At 43.2% G+C, this 21422-nt stretch overlaps 1 protein-coding gene across 1 annotated transcript in view; it reads right to left on the bottom strand.

The window, feature by feature from the left end:
• CEBPZ (CCAAT enhancer binding protein zeta) overlaps positions 1 to 21422 on the bottom strand; it is a 310453-nt gene that overhangs the window by 207464 nt on the left and 81567 nt on the right. Inside the window, exons 3-4 of the mRNA XM_077486559.1 lie at positions 20136 to 20367; positions 1161 to 1272 (exon numbers count right to left, since the gene is read on the bottom strand). Of these exons, the coding sequence (XP_077342685.1) occupies positions 1161 to 1272; positions 20136 to 20367 (344 nt within the window). The remainder of the gene's footprint in view (positions 1 to 1160; positions 1273 to 20135; positions 20368 to 21422) is intronic.

The raw sequence follows: 21422 nt of genomic DNA, 5'->3' as shown, positions 1-21422 counted from the left end.
TGGTTATCGATGAAAGTTAAGCGCCTACAAACTATGGTATAGAAAATGTTGTTACTTTTTTTTTTATACCAGGGATCAGCAACTTATAATGGGACTGCTACAGGGCGGCGGTCAATCTGACATTAACAGTGACATTAATAAAATTATACTGTACTGACACTGGCTGTGAAGGGGTTAACACCTAGGGCGATCAAGGGTTTAAAAGTGTGCCAAACTACATGTAGTGTGCTTTTTACTACAGATCTCTCAGTAAAGCAGCAATGAGAAATTGACAGATTGCTCCCTCGGTACAGAGCTTACCAACACATTACACACAGCCGATCAGCAGGTCCCGGTTGTCAATCATTGGCTAGGACTTGCTGACATGCGCCACTGTGTGCAATCAAAGTGGGAGCCAGTCGGGGGGCACATGCATGCACTAAACCTGAAGGTAGGAAGCTTTGTCTACAGCCTGCTCTACATTGCGGTGGCGGTCAGCAAGTGGTCAATATAAATAATAACTTCATTTATTTTACATATAAGAAAAAGCTTCTTCACAGTAAGAGCTGTAAAAATGTGGAATAGACTCCCTGAAAAACTGGTTCTAGCCAGCTCAGCAGGTTGTAAAAAAAAAAAAAAAAAAAAAAAAAAAAAAACACACACACACACCCAACAAATGCATTCTTATATGAACAAAACATCGGGTATTAACATTTATAGGTAATAACACCAGTTTGTTGATCCAGGGAATATCAGATGTCCCACTGGGGGAACAGGACAAAAATGTACCATGCTTTATAACTTTATACATTTTTGTTGCCTTCCTCTAGATTTACTGTGGGTATAGCATTCTGTATATTATGGTTTTCTATTACCTTGATTACATTTTTTTCATGTTTGCTTTTTGGCTGAACTTTTTTTTTACCTAATTATGTAACTATGTAATATGCATACATTTTAAATAAAGTATGCTTTCATCTTTCAATAACTGTGCTGAAGGCCAGTACTGTGTAGGTTCATACAGATGGTTTAGATCTGTGTGGCACCATGCCCACAAAGGCATCCTATTAAACTTTGAAGAGGAACAGGAGAAAAGACCATATGAATCCTGTAGCTCTACAACAATGCATGCTGATATTTTCTAGAATTAAACAAGCAAAACACAAACGAATCAAATTTACCATTCTGATGTACCCAAGAAGCAGATGCAACATTTTCTGATTCGGTTTTGCTCTGTTCATTATCCTCCTCATCTTCTTGAATGTCATGAAAATGTTCCTCTTCATCCATTTCCTAAAACAAAACAAAATACAGAATTTTCTCATTTAAACAAGAGTTTACATCCAAAGTCACGGACGACATTCTAAATGGCTCTTACAACTGCAGGATCCTGTATAAATGCAGGCCAGACATGCACATCAGAATGACAGGAATAAATCTAGGGCCATCATTTAGGTCCCTTTCACACCGGGGCGGGAGCGGCGTCGGTGGTAAAACAGCATTATTTTTAGCTGCGGTATTCGACTGCTAGCGGGGTGGTTTTACCCCCCTACTAGTGGCCAAGAAAGTGTTAAAACCAGTGAAAAACGCTGCTGCAGCAGTGCTTTGCTGGCGGTATAGCTGCGCTGCCCCACTTATTTCAATGGGCAGGAGCGGTGTATACACTGCTCCTTCACCACTCCAAAGACGCTACTAGCAGGACTTTTTTACCATCCTGCCAGCTCACCGCTCCAGTGGGCTTTCACACTGAAGACACAGTAGCGGCTCTTTCAGGGCGCTTTGCAGGCACTATTTTTTTCTTGAAGCTATTTAAAGCTGTATTAGACCCATTTCACATGTGCGGATACGTATTCAGCCATCTGCTTGCTTAGCAGGGATCGCTCTGTTGATCCCCGCTGAGCCAGCGGATGACAAGTCCGTCTCTGCACACTGTGCAGGGATGGACCTGTAAGATCTCTGTTCCCCTATATGGGGGGAATCAGATGATTACAGATTTCATCTGATCGGATAGACGGATGTAAAACAGGGTTTCCATCCGTCTGGATTTTGCGACGTGGATCGGGGCAGATCGGATGTCAGTGGACATGTCACTGCTGACATTCGACGCTCCATAGAGATGTATGGAGAGACTGCTCAGGTCCGCTGAAAAAACTGACAGGCGGATGTGAATAGTCCCGCACGTGTGAAAGAGCCCTTAAACCCAAAAACAAGAATGTAATATGTTGCAGCTTACCAATTCCTAAAGTGATATTAAGTTTTTTTTAAAAATAACAAACGGGTCATATTTACCTGCTCTGTGCAGTGGTTTTGCATAGAGCAGCCCAGATTCTTTTCTCAGGTCCATCACTGATGCTCCTGGCCCCTCCCTCTTACTGAGTGCGCCCACAGCAAGCAGTCAGCTATGGGGGCACCTGAGCCGAGCCGCTGCTGTGTGTCCATTCGGACACGGAGCCGTTCAGCTCAGGTAAGTATTAGGGGGTTGCGACACAAAGAAGGTTTTTTATTTTAATGCATTATGATAAAAAAACTTCTGCCTTTAAAAACACTTTAAATGTCATGGCTACATTCTGTTTTTACTGGGATTTCACTGCCTTTACTGGGATCTCCCATGTTATCAGGCCCATTATGTGACTGCCTCTTTTTTTTACTGTCAGGAACAGAAGTTCTCATCCGTCCTCTGATGTCAGAAACCAGCCTTTGCTTTATACTTTGCTAAAGCACCTTTGGCACAAATTACAACCTCAAGTCTTTGAGTATGATGCTACAAGCCTATTTTTGGCCAGTTACTCCCATTCTTATTTGCAGGACCTCTCAAGCTCCATCAGGTTGGACGTGGAACATTGATGCACAGCCAATTTTCAGATCTCCCCAGAGATGGTCAATGAGGTTCAAGTCTGGGCTCTAGCTGGGACATTCACAGAGCTGTCCCGCAGCCACTCCTTTATCTTGGCTGTGCGCTTAGGGTCGTTGTACTGTTGGAAGATGAACCCGTGCCCCAAGTCTGAGGTCGAGTGCTCTAGAGCAGGTTTTCATCAAAGATGTTTCTGTACATTGCTGCATTCATCTTTCCCCTGATGTGGACTAGTCTCTCAGTTCCTGCTGCTGAAAAACCATCCCCACAGCATGATGCTGCCACCATCGTTCACTGTAGTTATAGTATTGGTTAGGTGATGAGCAGTGCCTGGTTTCCTACAGACATGATGCTTGCCATTCAGGCCAAAGAGCTCAATCTTTTTTTAATCAGACCAGGGAATTTTGTTTCTCATGCTCTGGAGAGGTCTTCAGGTGCCTTTTGGGAAACCCCAGGTGGGCTGTCATGTGCCTTTTACTGAGGAGTGGCTTCAGTCTGGCCACTCTACCATACAGGCCTGATTGGTGGAGCGTGCAGAGATGGTTGTTCTTCTGGAAGGTTCTCTTCTCTCCACAGAGAAAAGCTGGAGCTCTGTCAGAGTGACCATCAAGTTCGTGGTCACTTCCCTAAGGTCCTTCTCCCCAATTGTTCAGTTTGGCCAGGCGGACCGCTTTTGGAAGAGTCCTGGTGGTTTCAAATGTGTTCCATTACGAATGTTGAAGATCTACACAATTCCTTGAACTCCATGGCTTGATTTGTGCTCTGACATGCACTGATAACTATGGGACCTTATATGGACAGGTGTGTGTCTTTTCAAATCATATCCAGTCAACTGAATTTACCACAGGCAGACTCCAATCAAGTTGTGGAAACATTTCAAGGATGAAAAAAGGATGGCCAAGGGGGTACAACAGCTATATATAGTTTGTTTAAAAGATATAGGACCATCTGAGCGGACTTTACCGGTACCAGAAAAGGAACACTACATAATCTTATGAAATTCAATTTATTACAGATATTTTTACAGGAATAAAAGTTGATACAGAATGAAAACAAAATAACCACATAATGTATTTAACATATTAGATCCCTATTACTGCTGAGTCAAAGAGGTCGACATTTTGCTTCATGCTTCCTCAGGACCTTAATACCTTGACTGTAAGCAGATAGATTATGTGAAGAAGACAAATAAATGCAAATGAAACAAGACATTTAGTAATATATTAGTCCCCATAAATAATATGGAGAACAGTGTAATACGATTGCCACTCACGTATCAGAGAGCGCTCATACATGCAACATGCCATGTGCTATCCAAAGGCGTCTAGGTCAGCGATAACCTCCCCAGATACATCAGCCAATAAATCTACATGTCCCATTCTATAAGAGTGACAGAATGGAAAAAAAAAAAAAAAAAAAGGAGTACATCACGGGACACAGTGCCATAGTAGTTACTATGTATGTGGGTTATAGGCCACCTTCAGGTGATGGACACTGGCACGCACTAAGACAAAAACATGGCAACTGAAGGGAGGGAAACCACAAAAAGTAGGGCATTAAGAGACTAGAGGACTCATACTGCAGCCTGGAGTAAACTGCACCCAAAGGTGATATCCTGATGACCTTTTACATCGATTTGATAGAATCTGGTAAATGTATGGACTGAAGACCAAGTTGCGGCCTTGCAGATCTGAGCCATGGAGCCCTGGTGATGCACTGCAGAAGAAGCACTAAACAGCCCTGGTGGAGTGCGCTTTAAAATGAAAAGGAAGAATTTTTCTCTTTAGACCATAAGCTTGAACAATCACTTGACAAGTTCATTTGGAAATAGATTTTAAACCTGCCTATCCTCTTTTAGGACCTTCTGACAACACAAACAAAACATCTGTTTGCAAATCTGCGGTCACCTTTAAATAGATTTTGACCGCTCTCACTACATCAAGGGAATGTAGTGACCTTTCTTCCATAGACTAAGGTTCTGGGAAAAAAGAAGGTAGGACAATATCCTGGTTTAAAAATGAAAAACTGGTCGCTACCTTAGATAGATGTTTAGGATGAGGCCGTAATACCACCTTATCCTTATGAATAATACAAATATGGCTCTTTACAAGAAAGAGCCGCCAACTCCGATACTCTTCTGGCATAGGATATGGCAACCAAAAAAATTATATTCCTCGTCAAGAGGATCAAGGGAATATCCCATATAGGCTCAGAAGTCTGTTTTTGTAAAGCCGACAAGAATAAATTCAAATCCCAAGGGTTCAGGGATGTCCTGACAGGAAGATTAATCAGTGTTAACCCCTGAAAAAAGTTAGGAACCAGAGAGTGAGAAGCAAGAGGCCGTTGAAATAATATTGAGAAGGCCGAGACCTGGCCCTTGATAGTACTCAAGGCCAGCTTAATTTCCAATCCCATCTGCAGGAATTCAAGGATCATACCCATGACATTTCTGGGGTGCCAACCCCTGGATTCACACCAGGAGCAATATGACTCTGGAGGCTGGCTTCCTAGAATTAACCAAGTAGACACTACTGAAGGAGACAGCCCACGGTCCTTTAGAATGTGGGTTTCAATAGCAAAACCGTGAAATTTAGCATTTGTAAGGTAGAATGAGTACCGTGCGCGAGAAGGTCTGATCACAGTGGCAGGGTCCCCTATCGCCATCTTTTTTTTTTTTTTTTTTTATTCGTTTTTATTGAAAGAAAGAGAAATAACATACATTGCACAGTATGCAGGCAATAGAACAAGTTTGTAACAGAATAAGAAGTAACAAAATAAGAAGTTACAAAACAGACAAAGTTAGTATCTATAAAAGTCATAACATGTTTTAAGCACATCATTGATCCAGTAGGTAACCTCCAGCCCATTAATCTGCTTTTGGGTGGCAAGCTGGCTTGTCAAGGAGCTACCTGGGGCAAGACAATAAGTATCAAAAGAGAAGTGTGCTTGCCTCAACTAACAATTTAGGGAGAAAAGAGGAAGAAGAAGGAAGGAGGAGGGGAGGAGAGAAGATGGAGAAGGTAGAAAAGGGAGGGAGCAAGGGGGAGAGAAAAGAGAGAATACAAAGGTGAGCCGAGGAGAGCCACCAGTACATATTCGTAATGTTACAATGCAAACGCGTGGGTGTATTATATCAGACATTAAAAGGCAGGATCAACAGCATACATATACATATTTCCCAAGGCTATGGGCCAATGCCTTCCTGGAGCCAACTATTCCATAATTTCCAATGTTGCTCAAATATACGAACATGTCCTTGTCTGCATGCTAGTATACGCTCAAATGCATAATTGTATCGTACCATATTAACCACTTCAAGGACACTGGGGGCCTGATTTGTCTTCCACTTTCTAGTGATAGATAGCTTGGCTGCTAGTAAGATATGAGTTACTATTTTACGACAGTCGGGCGGGAATTGGTCTATACCTATGTTGAGAATGGCTAGGGCAGCTGTTGGGGTGAGAATACAGGTTATCTCTGAGATGACCCGAAACAACTTGTTCCAAAAGCTCGTCAGGTGTTTGCAAGTCCAGAAGATGTGCATGATCTGTCCAACTCCCTCCAACATAGCGGGGACTGCGACGGGAGAAACTTGGACAATCTATAAGGGGTAAGGTACCACCTCAAAGTAATTTTATGGGATAACTCCCTGTGGTTAGCACATTTTGAGGCCTGGTAAACCGATTTAGAGGCTGCAACCCATTGGGCTCTGGTGAACGAGGACCCCAACTCCGACTCCCATTTTAAGTGTGGAGTGGCTTTTTGAAAAACAAGTTTATTCTGTAAAAAGTTATAAAACAGCGAGGTTCCCTTTGCTTTGGAATGTTCTATGCTCGTGAGGTATTGCCAACCCGGGGTGTATACCAAATTTGTTGAGTCCAGAGAGGAGATACAATGTAGGATGCGGATATATTGATAATGATCAGAGTTGGATATTCCGAACTCAGTCTGGAGTATTTGGAATGTTTTAGGGGAGTGGTTTAGGAGTAATTGATCCAGAGTTAGAATGCCTAGATCCCTCCATGATCGAAGAGACATGTTGGGGATCAATAACTCCAAAACCTCTATCGGGATTGAGACAAGTTGATGTTGTGTCGGAGGTGGGCTAGTTGCTATAAAGCTTTTCCAGGCTTCTAGAGAGGCCTGGATAGAGATGAGCGGTTTAGTGATCAGGCCAGGTTTCAGTGAGTCGGCCATCAGTAGGTGTACCAGGGCCGAGGCGGAAGTAGCTGCTAGTTCAATATTGGCCCATCTATTGGAAATCTCCGGTCGAAACCAGCTTCTGAGTTGGGCCAGCTGTGAGGCCGTCCAGTAGTCCCTCAGGTTAGCCATACCCATACCACCAGCAAATTTGTGTTTTAGCAGCTGTGCATGAGAACTTCTAGGTTTCATACCCTTCCATATCTGAGCCCTCATCAACCTACTGAGCGCCAGGAAATGTGAACGTTTAGGGAGAATAGGCAATGTTCTGAACAAGTATAGGATCTGTGGGAGCGTAAACATCTTAAAAGCCGCAAGGCGACCCATCCAAGAAAGTTCATATCTAGTGGAACCCTGGATTTCTCTGGAGAGTTTTTTGATCAGGGAGGAGTAGTTAATATCAGCCAATTGACTAACATCGGCAGTCAATTGGATTCCTAAGTAAGGGATCTCTCCTGCGCTCCAAGTGTAGGCAAAGGAGTCCTGTAGAGTGTTACATAAAGCAGGTTCAACCCCTAAATTAAGGATAAGAGATTTGTTACAATTAACTTTATAATAAGAGATTCTACTAAAGGTGTCAAGAAGATGGTGTGTCGCGGGTAGGGACGTTTTAGGTTCTGTCAGAAAGATGATAATGTCATCCGCGAACAAGTTAATAACATGGGAGTCGGTGTCTAGGTTGAAGCCTGTAATCTCGGGTGAAGATCTTATTGCCTGTGCCAAGGGCTCTATCAATAGATTAAAGATACTCGGGGACAACGGGCATCCCTGGCGGGTTCCATTTGTAATCGAGAAGGGGGAGGACAACGTGTTGGATGTATAGACTCGCGCTGAGGGGGCGGAGTATAGTGCCAATATGGCTGTCAAAATAGGACCTTTAAAACCAAATTTCTCCAGAGTAGCTCTCATGTAGCCCCAGTGGATATGGTCGAATGCCTTCTCCGCATCCAAAGAGAGGAGCAGAGAAGGCACACGACCGGACCCAGCATATTGTATCAGATCAATAACCCATCTGGTTGCATCAGAGGCTTGACGCCCTTTCATAAATCCCGTCTGATCAGGATCAATGAGGGTGGGCAATATAGATGACAACCTATGAGCAATGATTTTAGCATATAACTTAACATCTGTGTTAAGCAAGGATATAGGCCTGTAATTAGCTGGACAAGCTGGATCCTTACCAGGTTTAGGAATAGTTACAACATGAGCCTGTAGCATTTCCGTAGGAAAGGAGGCTGAGGCTGCAGCTGCCGCAAACACCGGAGAGAGATTCGCGCTAAGTGTCTCATGAAACTGCTTATAGTAGTCATTCGATAGACCATCAGGTCCTGGAGATTTCCCAGAAGGTAGCGATTTAATCGCCTTACAAATTTCTGAGGGGGAGATTGGGGCGTTCAGGTCTAGTAATTGATCTTCAGAAAGTTCAGGGAGTTGAAGAGAGGCCAGAAAGGACAATATCTCATCCGACCGAGGTTGCACAGTCTCAGGGTCATCTTTTAGATTATAGAGCTTACTATAATAAGCCGCAAAGGAATTGGCAATGCCCTTCGGGTCTAGCGTTTTGGCATTTGAGCGGGGGTCTAACAGGTATTCTATTTTAGAATTCAATTTCTTGGCTTTCAGTCTACGTGCTAGGAATTTACCTGCTTTATTGCCCGAGGAAAAACTGGTTAGTTTAAGGGCTTTAACATGTTTGTCATGTTGTTCTAAGAGCATTGTTCTGAGTGTCGTACGAAGGTGAGATAATTTTGTAGCTAGGGGTACAAAGGGACAAGATTTGTTGGCGGTCTCAGTCGTGCGAATCTCTTCCAGCACCTCGTCAAGCCGCTGAAGCCCCTGCCTCTTCATATGTGAACACATTTGAATAAAAATACCTCTTATAAAGGCCTTAAGGGCACACCACAATACAAAAGGGTTGGATACAGAAGTTGAGTTCAACCTGAAATATTCCTGGAGATGCTTCTCAATGACCGCCACTTGTTGTGGGGGAGTTAAAAACTTGAGAGTTAACTCTCCAGAGGTACGCAGGACTAGGTGTGTGCTTCTCCAGAACGCATACAGAGACAGGTGCATGGTCCGACCACGTAATATCATGGATTCTGGAGGAGGACACCGCCTGTAGTAAAACCCTATCAACTAGGATCATGTTTAAGCGTGAGTATGAGTTTTGGCGCGCTGAATGAAAGGTAAAGTCTCTTTCCTCAGCATGTTGGCAGCGCCACACATCATACACATCCTCTGAATGAAAAAGGGGTTGGAGTGCTTTAACTGAGCGCGGACGTTTCCCTGTGGCATCTATGGTGGGGTCGGCAGTCAGGTTAAAGTCTCCACAATCAATGCCCCCTTCTTAAAGCCAGAAACTGTCGAGAACAATTTTCTAGCAAATTTAAATTGCCGTTCATTAGGCGCATATGCATTGACAATTGTTAAAAGTCTTCCGTTGATATCACAAATGAGAATCAGAAATCTACCATCTGGATCTCGAATAATATCATGCAGTTTAAAGGCCACAGAGTTCTTAATGGCTATAAGGACTCCTTTCCGCTTGCAGGAGGCCGAAGCCGTGAAGATATGGGGAAATTGCTTGTGGGTAAACGTTGGGGGGGGGGCCAAGGCATGGAAATGAGTTTCCTGTATGCATATCAAATCACTCCCCAACTTAAGGGCCTCTTTCCACAGGGAGGCAAGCTTTGCCGGATGGTTGAGCCCACGTACATTAAAAGATGTTATAGTGATAGGCATTTGAGGGCATAGAGTACCTTATTAGATGTTGCGATCCATTTTTGAGGACATGAAGACCGGTGGCCCTTGAAACTTGTAGGAGGTCAGGAGAGATGGCGTGCCAGCCATGACCAAATGACTGTGTGAAGCAACAGATGGCGGGAGGTTGTACATTCGGCTCAGGAAACTAAAGAAGAACAGAAAAGAAAGGAAAAATAAAAGAGATAAAAAGAAAACCAAGTTTGAGTCTCGTGGTAAAAAGGAGAGTGCGACCTCAAAAGGGGTCTGAATGCAGGTATACTGCACAAGTTCCATGATGGAAGAGGGGATTCACATGGAAAAGCTCCAAAGGGCCGGGGGAGGTTGCAGAGTGAGTAGATCAAGTGGGTAGGCCAGAGGCGGCGAGGTCTCGATGGGTTTGATGTTTCCTCTTATGGAAGACTACTTGCCAATCTTCTTGGGATCGTGTTACGGCAAGCTGCTGTCGGGAAGCCGGTAGCTGTGCAGGGAGGATATCCCATTTACGGAGAAGAGCCAGACCTTCTTCCAGATTATTGACCACTGATATAGTGTTGTCCCTGGAGATGACCAGACGAGTAGGGTAACCCCAACGATACAGAATGTCATGGTTCCGCAAGGCTTTAGTGATCGTCAGGAGCGACTTCCTCTTCTGTAATGTATATTGGGATAAGTCAGCAAACAATTGGAGGTTGGAGAAGCGTTCAGGCAGTTGTTCTTTTTTGCGGAAGCATGCCGCAAGCTGCTCTTTGATGTGAAAGAAGTGGACTCTCATTATCACATCCCAGGGGACATCATCCTGGATGAAAGAGGGCTTAGGCAATCTATGTATCCTGTCAATGATTACTTCTGTGTCAGGTACATTAGGGATAGCCATGCGAATCAGGTCACAAGCATATTGATTCAGTTGGCTCACTGAAACTGATTCAGGGACACCTCTGATCTTGAGGTTGTTGCGCCTAGTGCGGTCCTCAAGGTCTGCGATTTTAGCTGTGAGCGATTCTATTTGGTCGTCTCGGTCATTATGTGCGTCAATAAGCATGTTGTGTGAAGAAGCAAATTCGCCCATTTTGCATTCTATATGTTCCACTCTGTTGCCCAAATCAGTCACATCAGCTTGAACTTTGGCCATACATTGTAAGATGTCAGTATTAAGAGAGGCTCGCAACGAGGTTAACATGTCCTTAAGCACAGTTTCCGAGACAGGCTGGTCTGAGGCAGGGAACGTATGAAAGAAGTCATGCGGGTCCGTGAGAACTAAAGCAGGGCTTCGATCAGGGCCTATCTCTGCTAGTGAGGCATCATCCGACAGCCTGGGCTTGCTCTTAGCTGGGCTCTGAGAGAGTGGGGTTGTCGGTCCTGGGGAACCCTGCCTCGGGCTAGGCGACTTCCCCCGTGGATCCGGAGCCAGGATGCGCCGGGGACGAAGCGCTGGAGCCTCCCGGGGAAGATCCGCCGGTGCCATCTTGGCCGCTTGTGTGGCGGCGAGGAGGAAAGAAATGGGGAAGTTTCCCTGTACTGACCGTGTCTCGCCTCTTTCTGCCCATCTCGGAGTGCTCTCCATAGTTGTCTGATGGAGTGTGAGGCTTCGGGTCTCCGATTCGCCGCCTCTGCCGTCGCTAATCCCCGGCTGTGTAGTGGAGCTGTAGATTCAGGCTGCCATTCAGCCGCGCGGTAGCCACGCCCCCCCCCCCCCCCCTATCGCCATCTTTATGATCTCTGCAAACCAAGATTTCCTGGGCCACCAGAATCACCTCCTTCCCTTCCTGCTTGATCCTGCGAAGAAGGCACGGAAGCAGCAGAACCGGAGGAAACATATAGGGACAGATGTACTGCCTGAATTTCTAGAATAATGATGGGCAAGGTCCTTTCTGACTTGGACCACTTTCCCTGGATCGAAGCTTCTTCCAGGACTGCTCTCCAGCCTAGAAGGCTGGCATCCGTTGTTCCCACTTTTCAGGCTACTGGTGGAAAGGATTTTCCCTGTTGAAGTTTGCTGGATATCAACCACCAATTGAGGCTTTGACGCACCTCTGGGAATAAGCGCATTGGAAGATGCAAAGCCTGGACCTTCTTGTTCCAAGTCAACAGAATACTGTTCTGCAGCAGTCTTGAATGAAACTGCGCATAAAGAATGGCTTGGAAGGAGGACACCATCTTTCCTAACAATTTCACGCAAAGCGGAATGGAAGGCTTTCTATGTTTTGATAAGCCGAATCAGTTCCTTTATGGAACTGATCCTTCTCCCTGGGGTAAGAATACCTTCTTTTGAACTGTATCTATGATCAGCCCCAAGTACTGCAATCTCCTTGATGGTTTTAAGGAAGATTCTTTTAAGGGTGAGAATCCAGCCTAGAAATTCTAGGTAACTCACAGCTGAGACTAAACCTTGGTTTAGACAGGTAACTGACTGATCTACTAAGAGAAATCGTCTAGATAGGCTAGAATTTTGTATACCCTGAGCCATTAACCTGGCTAAAGGAGGGGCCAGGAGCTTTGAGAACACTCGAGGTGTGGTGGTTAGACCAAAAGGCAGAGCGACAAACTGAAAATGACGATTTTCTACCTCGAATCGTAGAAATGTCTGATGATCTGGAAAAATTGGCACATTTAGATAGGCAGCTTTGATGTCGATCGATGCAAAAAAGTCTCCTCCTTGTAGAATGGAGACAACCTATCAGATTGACGCCATGCAGAAGGAACGGTTATTCAAGTGCCGGTTTAGATCCTTGAGATCTAAAATGGGTCTTGGCTTCCAGTTTGGTTTTGGTACCGTGAAGAGGTTTGAATAAAACCGTGATCCCTGCTCTTCTGTGGGAACCTCCAATATCACTTTGAGACCAGAGATGATCCAGAAAGCCTTCCTTTTCCCTGGGTCTCTGGGAACGTTTGACCCTAAAAAATGAGGAGACAATGGGAATTCTCAGAATTTTAGTTTGTAACCTAGAGAAATTGAGGAAGCCACCCATCTGTCCTGATAATGTTCCTGCCAGATTTTTGAAAAGCGTAGAAGCCTTCCCCCCACTCTAGCGAGTCGGGCGCCCCTTCATAAGGAGGCTTTAGTATTTTGCTTTATGGGCTTCCTGCCCCAAGTCCTCTTTTGGCCCTGGAACTGCCCTTGAGGTCTTCCTCTTGAACCTGACGGTGGAAGCCGTCAAGACTACCTGGAGGCAGATGCTCCTGGCACTGGAGAAAATGCACGTTTAAAAAAGGAAAAACGTTTAAACTTCTTTATTGATACTTTATTGAACTTTTCCCCAATAGAAATTCTTTGGATATACTTATCCAGATCGTTTCCAAACAACCGTTCACCATTAAATGGGAAACTGGCCAAGAGCTTTTTAAATGGCGCTTCGGCTGACCAATTTCTCAACCACAGACTCTGCACATATGTATCAGCCCTAGCATAAACCATGAGGCTTGTATAATAGAATCTTTCATAGCATCCACTGTGAAACACAGTGCCTCCGATATGCCAGCCATCTGCTAGGCCTGCTGAGCAGGAATAATTTTGAGTACCTCTACAAACTGGTCCTTTATGGACTGAGATACTCCTATCACCTCTAGTACTGGCTGAATGACCGAACCCGCAAGAGCAATGTTGTTCTTAAAAAGAAATTCAAACTTTTTATCTGTTGGACCCTTCAACATTTGCGCATTGTCTACAGGACAAGTCGAGTTTTTGTTTACAGGGGATATAGCAGCATCAATTGCTAGTGACTCTGGGGATACTTCTGTCCAGTTAGTAGTGTAATATTTTGGTGACTGAAACCTATTATTACTATGCTTATTTTTTGCAGACCGATTTTACTTACTGAACCTCTTATAGAATGTAGCATGTAGATTTATTGGCTGATGTATCTGGGGAGGATATCACTGACCTAGGCTCCTTTGGATAGCACATGGCATGTTACATGTATGAGCGCTCTCTCTGATATGCGAGTTGCACTCATATTAGACTGTTCTCCATAGTATTTATGGGGACTATATTACTAAATGTTTTGCTGCATTATATATCCTTGGTGAACCATGATGTTTCCCTCTTCTCCTAAACAGAATTCCTCTGCTTACAGTCTAGGTAGTAAAGGTCCTGAGGAAGCATAAAGTGAAACGTCGCCCCCTTTGTCCCAGCAGTAATAGGGATCTAATATGTTATATACATTATGATGTTATATTAATGAGAGCTCTAAGTTTCTTGTTTTTATTCTGTATCAACCAGTACCAACTTCTGGTTATACGGGCAATATGGATCTCAACCTTATCTTATACGGGCAATATGGTCGAGATCCATATTGCCCGTATAAGATGTACAAACAGGGGTCGTCCCCACTCCCCGCTTATGGCTGGGGGAGGGACCTATGTCATTGGGTATTGTTCTTAAAAATAGAGTAGACCCATGGGTTTTTGGGAGTTGTAGTTTGGGTTGTATCCATTCCCATTAATCAATTCATTAACTACATAGATGTTGGCAACTATAAAAATGGTATTAACCAATGGTCTGGTTCATTCCCATGTTGAAACTTCAGCCCTGGGAGTCCCAATATGGCGCCCATATGATAACGAGGTTAGGTTTTGTAAAATGGGTGTCTCAATATGGTGCCCATGTGAAAGAGACTTGGCTTGGGCCTGAATGTATTTAAGTGACTGATCAACATATCACCTGTGCTCTAGGAAGACGTAAAGTATTACGAAACATGTCGAGGGTCACGCTTCATGTGACCCTCATACATGGGTGTTATATGTTTTATTTTTGCACAATTTTACTTTGCAAACTTTTTTTTTTTTTTATTTTTTTTTTAATATGTGCTTTCTGCATAATATCACCATGTAATGTGGCTGCTAGTGGGTTAAAACAAACATCGGTCCTTTTTTCTATTAAATTTAATTTTTTGATATCAATGGGAATTCACTATTGGAGTTCGTTTTTCTTTTTCCCCCTTTCTACCCGCACTTGTGGCCGGTTGGTCCTAGTGTGTCTGTTTTTTCTTCTCAGATCAAGCTGATTTACCAGCTGACAAGCTGTCTTGTTGACCTGAGCAATTTGGATCCCTTCCTGGTGAATCATGCTGGATTGCAGTGGCGATTGGCGAGTCCGTCTGTCCATCGCCGTTCGTGTCCCCTCGTTCATTTCTGGATTCCGTCAGCGGAGTTTGTGCCTTCAGATGTTCCAAGTGTCCTCGCAGAGGACTGTGTCTGCCTGCCCAGTTGACTCCGCTCATGCGGGAGTCCAACCGATCAGTTAAGGACCCTCAGATACCACTATTGAAAGGATTTGTTTCCTGCTAATTACCGCCGCCGGGGTTCATCTTCAGTGTTTCTATCAAGGACATTATAATCACTATTTCTTTGGGCTTATTGCACGTTAATCAGAAAGGACAATTTAACTGATGGGTTTATTTTAATTTTCTTTGTTATTCATTTATTTCACTTACACATTTAGTAGCACAACTTTATTTTTATATTATTTCATGCTAGCCATAAGGATATTTGATGATGTTTAGTTGCAGCTTTTTTTAATATATCCACGTATTTGGATGTAGCGCAGTATTTTTTATAAGACAGTAGAGCTGCACGATTGTCAAGAATCGTTATCGCGATCTTGACTAAAGTGTTTCACAATTCTTTCTCTGCAAAGAATTCTCTCTGTTCTCCTGAAGCCCTCAAAAGAAAAGAGAAAAACTGGGCAGTCTGCCAAGACTCACAACATTCTTTAGCAGTTTAATTAACCACTTGCTTACTGGGCACTTAAACACCCTTCCTGCCCAGACCAATTTTCAGCTTTCGGTGCTCTCACACTTTGAATGACAATTACTCAGTCATGCAACACTGTACCCAAATGAATTTTTTGTCCTTTTTTTCCCCACAAATAGAGCTTTCTTTTGGTGGTATTTGATCACCTCTGGGGTTTTTATTTTTTGCGCTATAAATGAAAAAAGACCGAAAATTTTGAAAAAAAACGCATATTTCTTTGTTTCTGTGACAGAATTATGCAAATTATTAATTTTTCTTCATAAATTTTGGCCACAATTTATACTGCTACATATCTTTGGTAAAAATAACCCAAATTAGTGGATATTATTTGGTCTTTGTGAAAGTTAGAGAGTCTACAAGCTGTGGTGTGAAACGCACAAAATTGATCACATCTGATGTACTGGTGGCCTATCTCGCTTCTTGCAACCCGAACAAGTCATGAAAGTACAAATACAACTTTTTGGAAAGTAGACATTCCAAGGTATTTAGTAAGAAGCATAGTGAGCTTTTTGATGTTGTCATTTTTTCCCCACAATTCTTTGCAAAATTAAGATTTTTCATTTTTTTTTCTCCACAAAATTGTCATTGTAATAGGTTATTTCTCTCACGTGGCATGTGTATACCACAAATCACACCACCCAAAAAATTCTGCTACTCCTCCTGAGTATTACAATACCACGTGTGGGACTTTTTCACAGCCTGGCCACATAGAGAGGCCCAACATGCAGGTAGCGCCATCACGTGTTCTAGGAACATAAATTACACATCTAACTTGTTGACTATTTATTACACTTTTGAAGCACCAGGACAATGACACGTGACACTGATGACAGGTGGCAATGATGACAGATGGCACGAATATGTGGCACTGATGACAGATGGCACTTATACGTGAAACTAATACGTGGCACTTAAGACACGTGGCACTAATACGTGCCACCGATGACAGATGGCACTAATACGTGCCACCGATGACAGATGGCACTGATAAGTGGCATTGATGACAGATGGCACTGATAAGTGGCATTGATGACACGTGGCACTGATAAGTGGCACTGATGACACGTGGCACTGATAAGTGGCACTGATGACACGTGGCACTGATGACAGATGGCACTTATACGTGGCACTGATGACAGATGGCACTTATACGTGGCACTGATGACAGATGGCACTTATACGTGGCACTGATGACAGATGGCACTTATACGTGGCACTGATGACAGATGGCACTTATACGTGGCACTGATGACAGATGGCACTTATACGTGGCACTGATGACAGATGGCACTTATACGTGGCACTGATGACAGATGGCACTTATACGTGGCACTGATGACAGATGGCACTTATACGTGGCACTGATGACAGATGGCACTTATACGTGGCACTGATGACAGATGGCACTTATACGTGGCACTGCTGGGGGAGGATGGCACTTTTTTTTTTCCAACTCAAGGCAGAACGGCTGCCGTTGCAGCCGTTCATCTCTCCCCTCTCACACTGTCTGTGTGAGGAGGGAGAGCGGCGCTGAGAGATGATCTCATATGTTTACATACGAGATCATCTCCCATTGGACACGCCGATCACGCTGTAAACGGCCGCTGTGATTGGCCGTTTACAGCGATCTGTGTTTGCCTGTCCCCGGGGGACATGGCGAACACAGAACTTCCGCGATGCGCGCCCGCGGCGGCGCGCATTGCGGAAGTAAACATTAGGACGTCCAGGGACGGCCTCCCGGACGAACGCGCCTTCTCTACGGCCATCATTCGGCTATAGGGCGAGCGCGAGGTGGTTAAGTATAAACATAGTAAACAATTTGTCAACAATAGAGTGTGAGTCTGTGAGTAAGTGAAAAAAGTTTAACCACTTAAACACTAAACCTTTTTCGGACATTTGTTGGTTTCAAGTTAATCTTTTTTTTTTTTTTTTTGCTAGAATATATATATATATTTATTTATTAGACACCCTTAATAAAATGGTGGTTTTGCAATATTTTATGTCACACTGTATATGCACAGCGGTCTTTCAAATGCATTTTTTTTTTTTAAATGTAATGAATTAAAAAAAAAAAAAAAAAAAAAAATAATATATATATATATATATATATATATATATATATATATATATATATATATATATATATATATATATATATATATATATATATATATATATATATATATATATATATATATATAAATAAAATGTATAATGTGAAAGATTTTACGCCACAAGAATTGAGGGAATTGTGATCTTTTTATTCTAAGCAAAACAATTGCGATTCTGATTTTGGCCAGAATCATGCAGCTCTACAGGACAGTCCATGAATTTACAGGACCTGGGAGGCTTTTTGCCAAGAGGAATGGGCAGCTTTACCATCTGAGAAGATAGAGCCTCATCCACAAATACCACAAAAGACTTCAAGCTGTCATTGATGTTAAAGGGGGCAATACACAGTATTAAGAACTGGGATATGTAAACTTTTGATCAGGGCATTTGGGTAGTTTCTGTTGCCATTATGATTTTAAAAGAATAAACATAGTTGATTGATAATAAATGGCTTCAGCAAAACACTAACCATGAGTGAAAGAAAAGTTTGTGTGTTGTACATATTCTCTGAAAAATGGCCAGCAATCAAATTCTGTAAACTTATGAGCACAACTGTATATAGTTAATAGAAAAGGTAATAAACCAGTTATACATTGTCTTATTAATCTCTAGGCTATATCGTGTGTGTGTATGTCAGGGCTCGACAAAACCCGGGCGCCCGGTCGCATTTGCGACTAGAATTCCAGACCTGGCGCCTGGGGCAGCACAGCTGGGGGTATGCTGTCTCCGCGGCCCCCCCGGCGCGATCGCGTCGGGCCGCGCCGCCGCCGGCCGGTAATTTAGCCCCCGGCTTTGAGGCCTTCTACGATCCTATGGTTCCTTCTGTAATCTGGCGCCCTCTTGTGGTGGCCGTTGGAATTACAACCAGCAATGCTAATGGATGCAATGCTAATTTTCCCTGCCTGCCAGCCTATTTTCCTTCCCTTTACTCAGAACCCCTAAAAATTATATATATATTTTATTCTAACACCCTAGAGAATAAAATGGTGGTCGTTGCAATACTGTCTGTCACACCGTATTTGCACAGCGGACTTACAAGCGCACTTTTTTGGGGAAAATGTATTTAATAAAGCTCATCGAATGGCGACAAACTTTTACCCTTTAAAATCTCCATAGGCGACATTTAAAAAATTCTACAGGTTGCACTTTTTAAGTTACAGAGGAGGTCTCTATTTTTTTTTTATTTTAACTTTTATTTTTATTTTTTTCACTGTTCTTTAAAAAAAAAAAAAATGTGTCACTTTTGTTCCTATTACAAGGAATGTAAAAATCCCTTGTAATAGAAAAAAGCATGACAGGTCCTCTTGTATATGAGATCTGGGGTCAGAGAGACCTCACATCTCAATTTACACTAAAATGCAATTTAAAAAAAAAATTGTCATTTGAAAAAAAATAAATAAAATGTCCCTCTAAGAGCTATGGGGGGCAATGACTTGGAGACAGGTGAGGGGCTTGGGGCTATCTTCCCCTCACTTGTCTCCATGTCAGGCCAGGGACAGGTCCAGATCGCCGTCACGGACCCGGCTCCTAACTTTTTTAGCTGGCTCCTAGATTCCAAGCAAATTTGTCAACCCCTGGTGTATGTATATATTAGAGCTGCACGATTCTGTCAGAATCACATTTTGTTTTGCTTAGAAGAAAAAGATCACGATTCTCGCAACATAAAATCTTTCACATTATACAAAAAAAAAATGGGCTAAATTTAATGTTTTTTATTTTTATTTTATTTATTTATTAAAGTAATTTTTTCCCAAAAAATTGCATTTGGTGGTTCTAAGTAATTTTGGAACAAAAAATAAATAAATATATACACACACACACATACATATATACATACACACACACACACACACACACACACACACACACACACTTCAGGCTTTATCCCTCCCTGTGAGATCTGGCATTTTTGGCCGGTTCTAACCTGTTACATCTGGCCTTTTCTGGGCCACCCGAACAGACTCCTATTTCAGTGTGCTTGGCAATAACTGGGTTTTACTTTCTATCATTGAGGTAGGATTCCATTAACTGAATTCATTGAGGTAGGATTCCATTAACTGAATTCTTGCCAATGGATAAGATTCCTTCATGCACTCAATTTATTGTATACGCCATGAATAGTGTTGGTATTTACTGATATAACATTACATGTGTCGTTTGTAATTTGCTTTCTGTTCATTCATATAGTAGCCACAAAACCATGTTTGTTACTGAGGAAGCCATTCGGCAAAACATGTAGGATTAAGACAACTATAGGAGCTACAACAACCATCTTGAATGACCATAAAGCTGTTCATGTATTGTATAAAAGTGTTAATTACCCTTGTAACTTTAATAAATTGTGAGTTTATTCAATTTGGTACATACTTATACCAGTTTCACCAATAAAGTTCCATCCCCCCTACTTTGGTTTCTCTATATCTTTACGGGGACGTTGGTGCCGTAAACACAGGAGCTGACCTCTTAACTACATATAGACTTCATATTACACTTAGGTACGTACCCCATTTTCCTCCAACAAGACTCTCAATCCAGGTTTAAGTTTAATAATCTCAGAGATTAGGTACAATGCTCCACAGATGAACGTAGGCTTTTGGCAGCAGGTGACTTGCAGCAACCTCTTCACAAATGCCTTTACCCTCTTCAGTGCCACATCAGCTTTCAAAGATTTGTAGAGAAGATTCAGAAACATTGTTTGTTTAGAACCCTGTGCCAATCCCGGATCCAGAAGTTTCCTGATGACAAAAATGAAAAATTAAACTGTACCCATGGACATAAGTAATTTTTAGCCTACTCCTATTAATCTGAACGATCTTAAAGAGGAAGAAAACCCTGATGAGTTTACTTCCTCTTTCATTCCCTGTAAAGGCAAAGCATAATGGACTACTATGCATCGCATAGTAGTCCATTATGTGTCACTTACCTGACACAGGAGCCAGCGAAGTCACCGCTGTCCCCTGTAGTTCCGAGCGTCCATCTTCTTGGTGGGTCTACGTGGGTCTTGCTGCTCCGGCGAAGCACAGCGCCGGAGCAGCGATGACGTCACTCCCGCGCATGCGCACGGGAGCCGAGACTCGCGACATTACCGTCATCAACGATGCCCCGCTCAGTGCGCCTGCGCGCCGCTGTCTACGGCGCATGCGCCGTAGATAGCGGTGCCCATCTTCGGGCAAATATCTCCTAAACCGTATAGGTTTGGGAGATATTTTTTGGACCTACAGGTAAGCCTTAATCTAGGCTTACCTGTAGGTCAAAGTGGTTTGTAAGGGTTTACAACCACTTTAAAGTTTGTAAACTACCATATTCATGGGTGTATAACACGCACTTTTTCCTCCTGACAATAGGGAGCAAATCAGGGGTGCGTGTTATACACTGATAGTACCTCGGAGAGGGGACTAGTGTCCCTAGAATTCACCGAGCCGTCATCTCCCATTTACTCAGCTCCCGCGTCACACACACAGTCCCGCCTCCGCCATTGGACCAGTGTTCTGACTATCACAGGAAGTGGTCCAAATCCAATGGTGGAGGCAGGAGTGTGTGTGTGTGTGTGTGTGTGTGTGTGTGACTGCCGAGTAAACGACTGCTCGGTAATTTCCTGCACTGTTCAGGCTGCATTGATAAAAGATGGTTGCAGATGAGCATTGAGGCTAAAAATGGGCATTAATCAGGCTGCATTGATGAGATGGGCATTGATCAGGCTGCATTGAGGCTGCAGATGAGCATTGTTTAGACTGCATTGATGGGAGATGAGGAGGCTGCAGATGGGCACTAATCAGGCTGCATTGATGGG

The sequence above is a fragment of the Lithobates pipiens genome, unplaced genomic scaffold (assembly GCF_037356315.1).
Source record: "Lithobates pipiens isolate NorthernLeopardFrog02 unplaced genomic scaffold, aLitPip1_a1.2 Scaffold_18, whole genome shotgun sequence".
Lineage (NCBI taxonomy): Eukaryota > Metazoa > Chordata > Amphibia > Anura > Ranidae > Lithobates > Lithobates pipiens.
The sequence above is the reverse complement of the archived record's forward strand: the minus strand, read 5'-3'. Positions and strand labels throughout refer to the sequence as shown.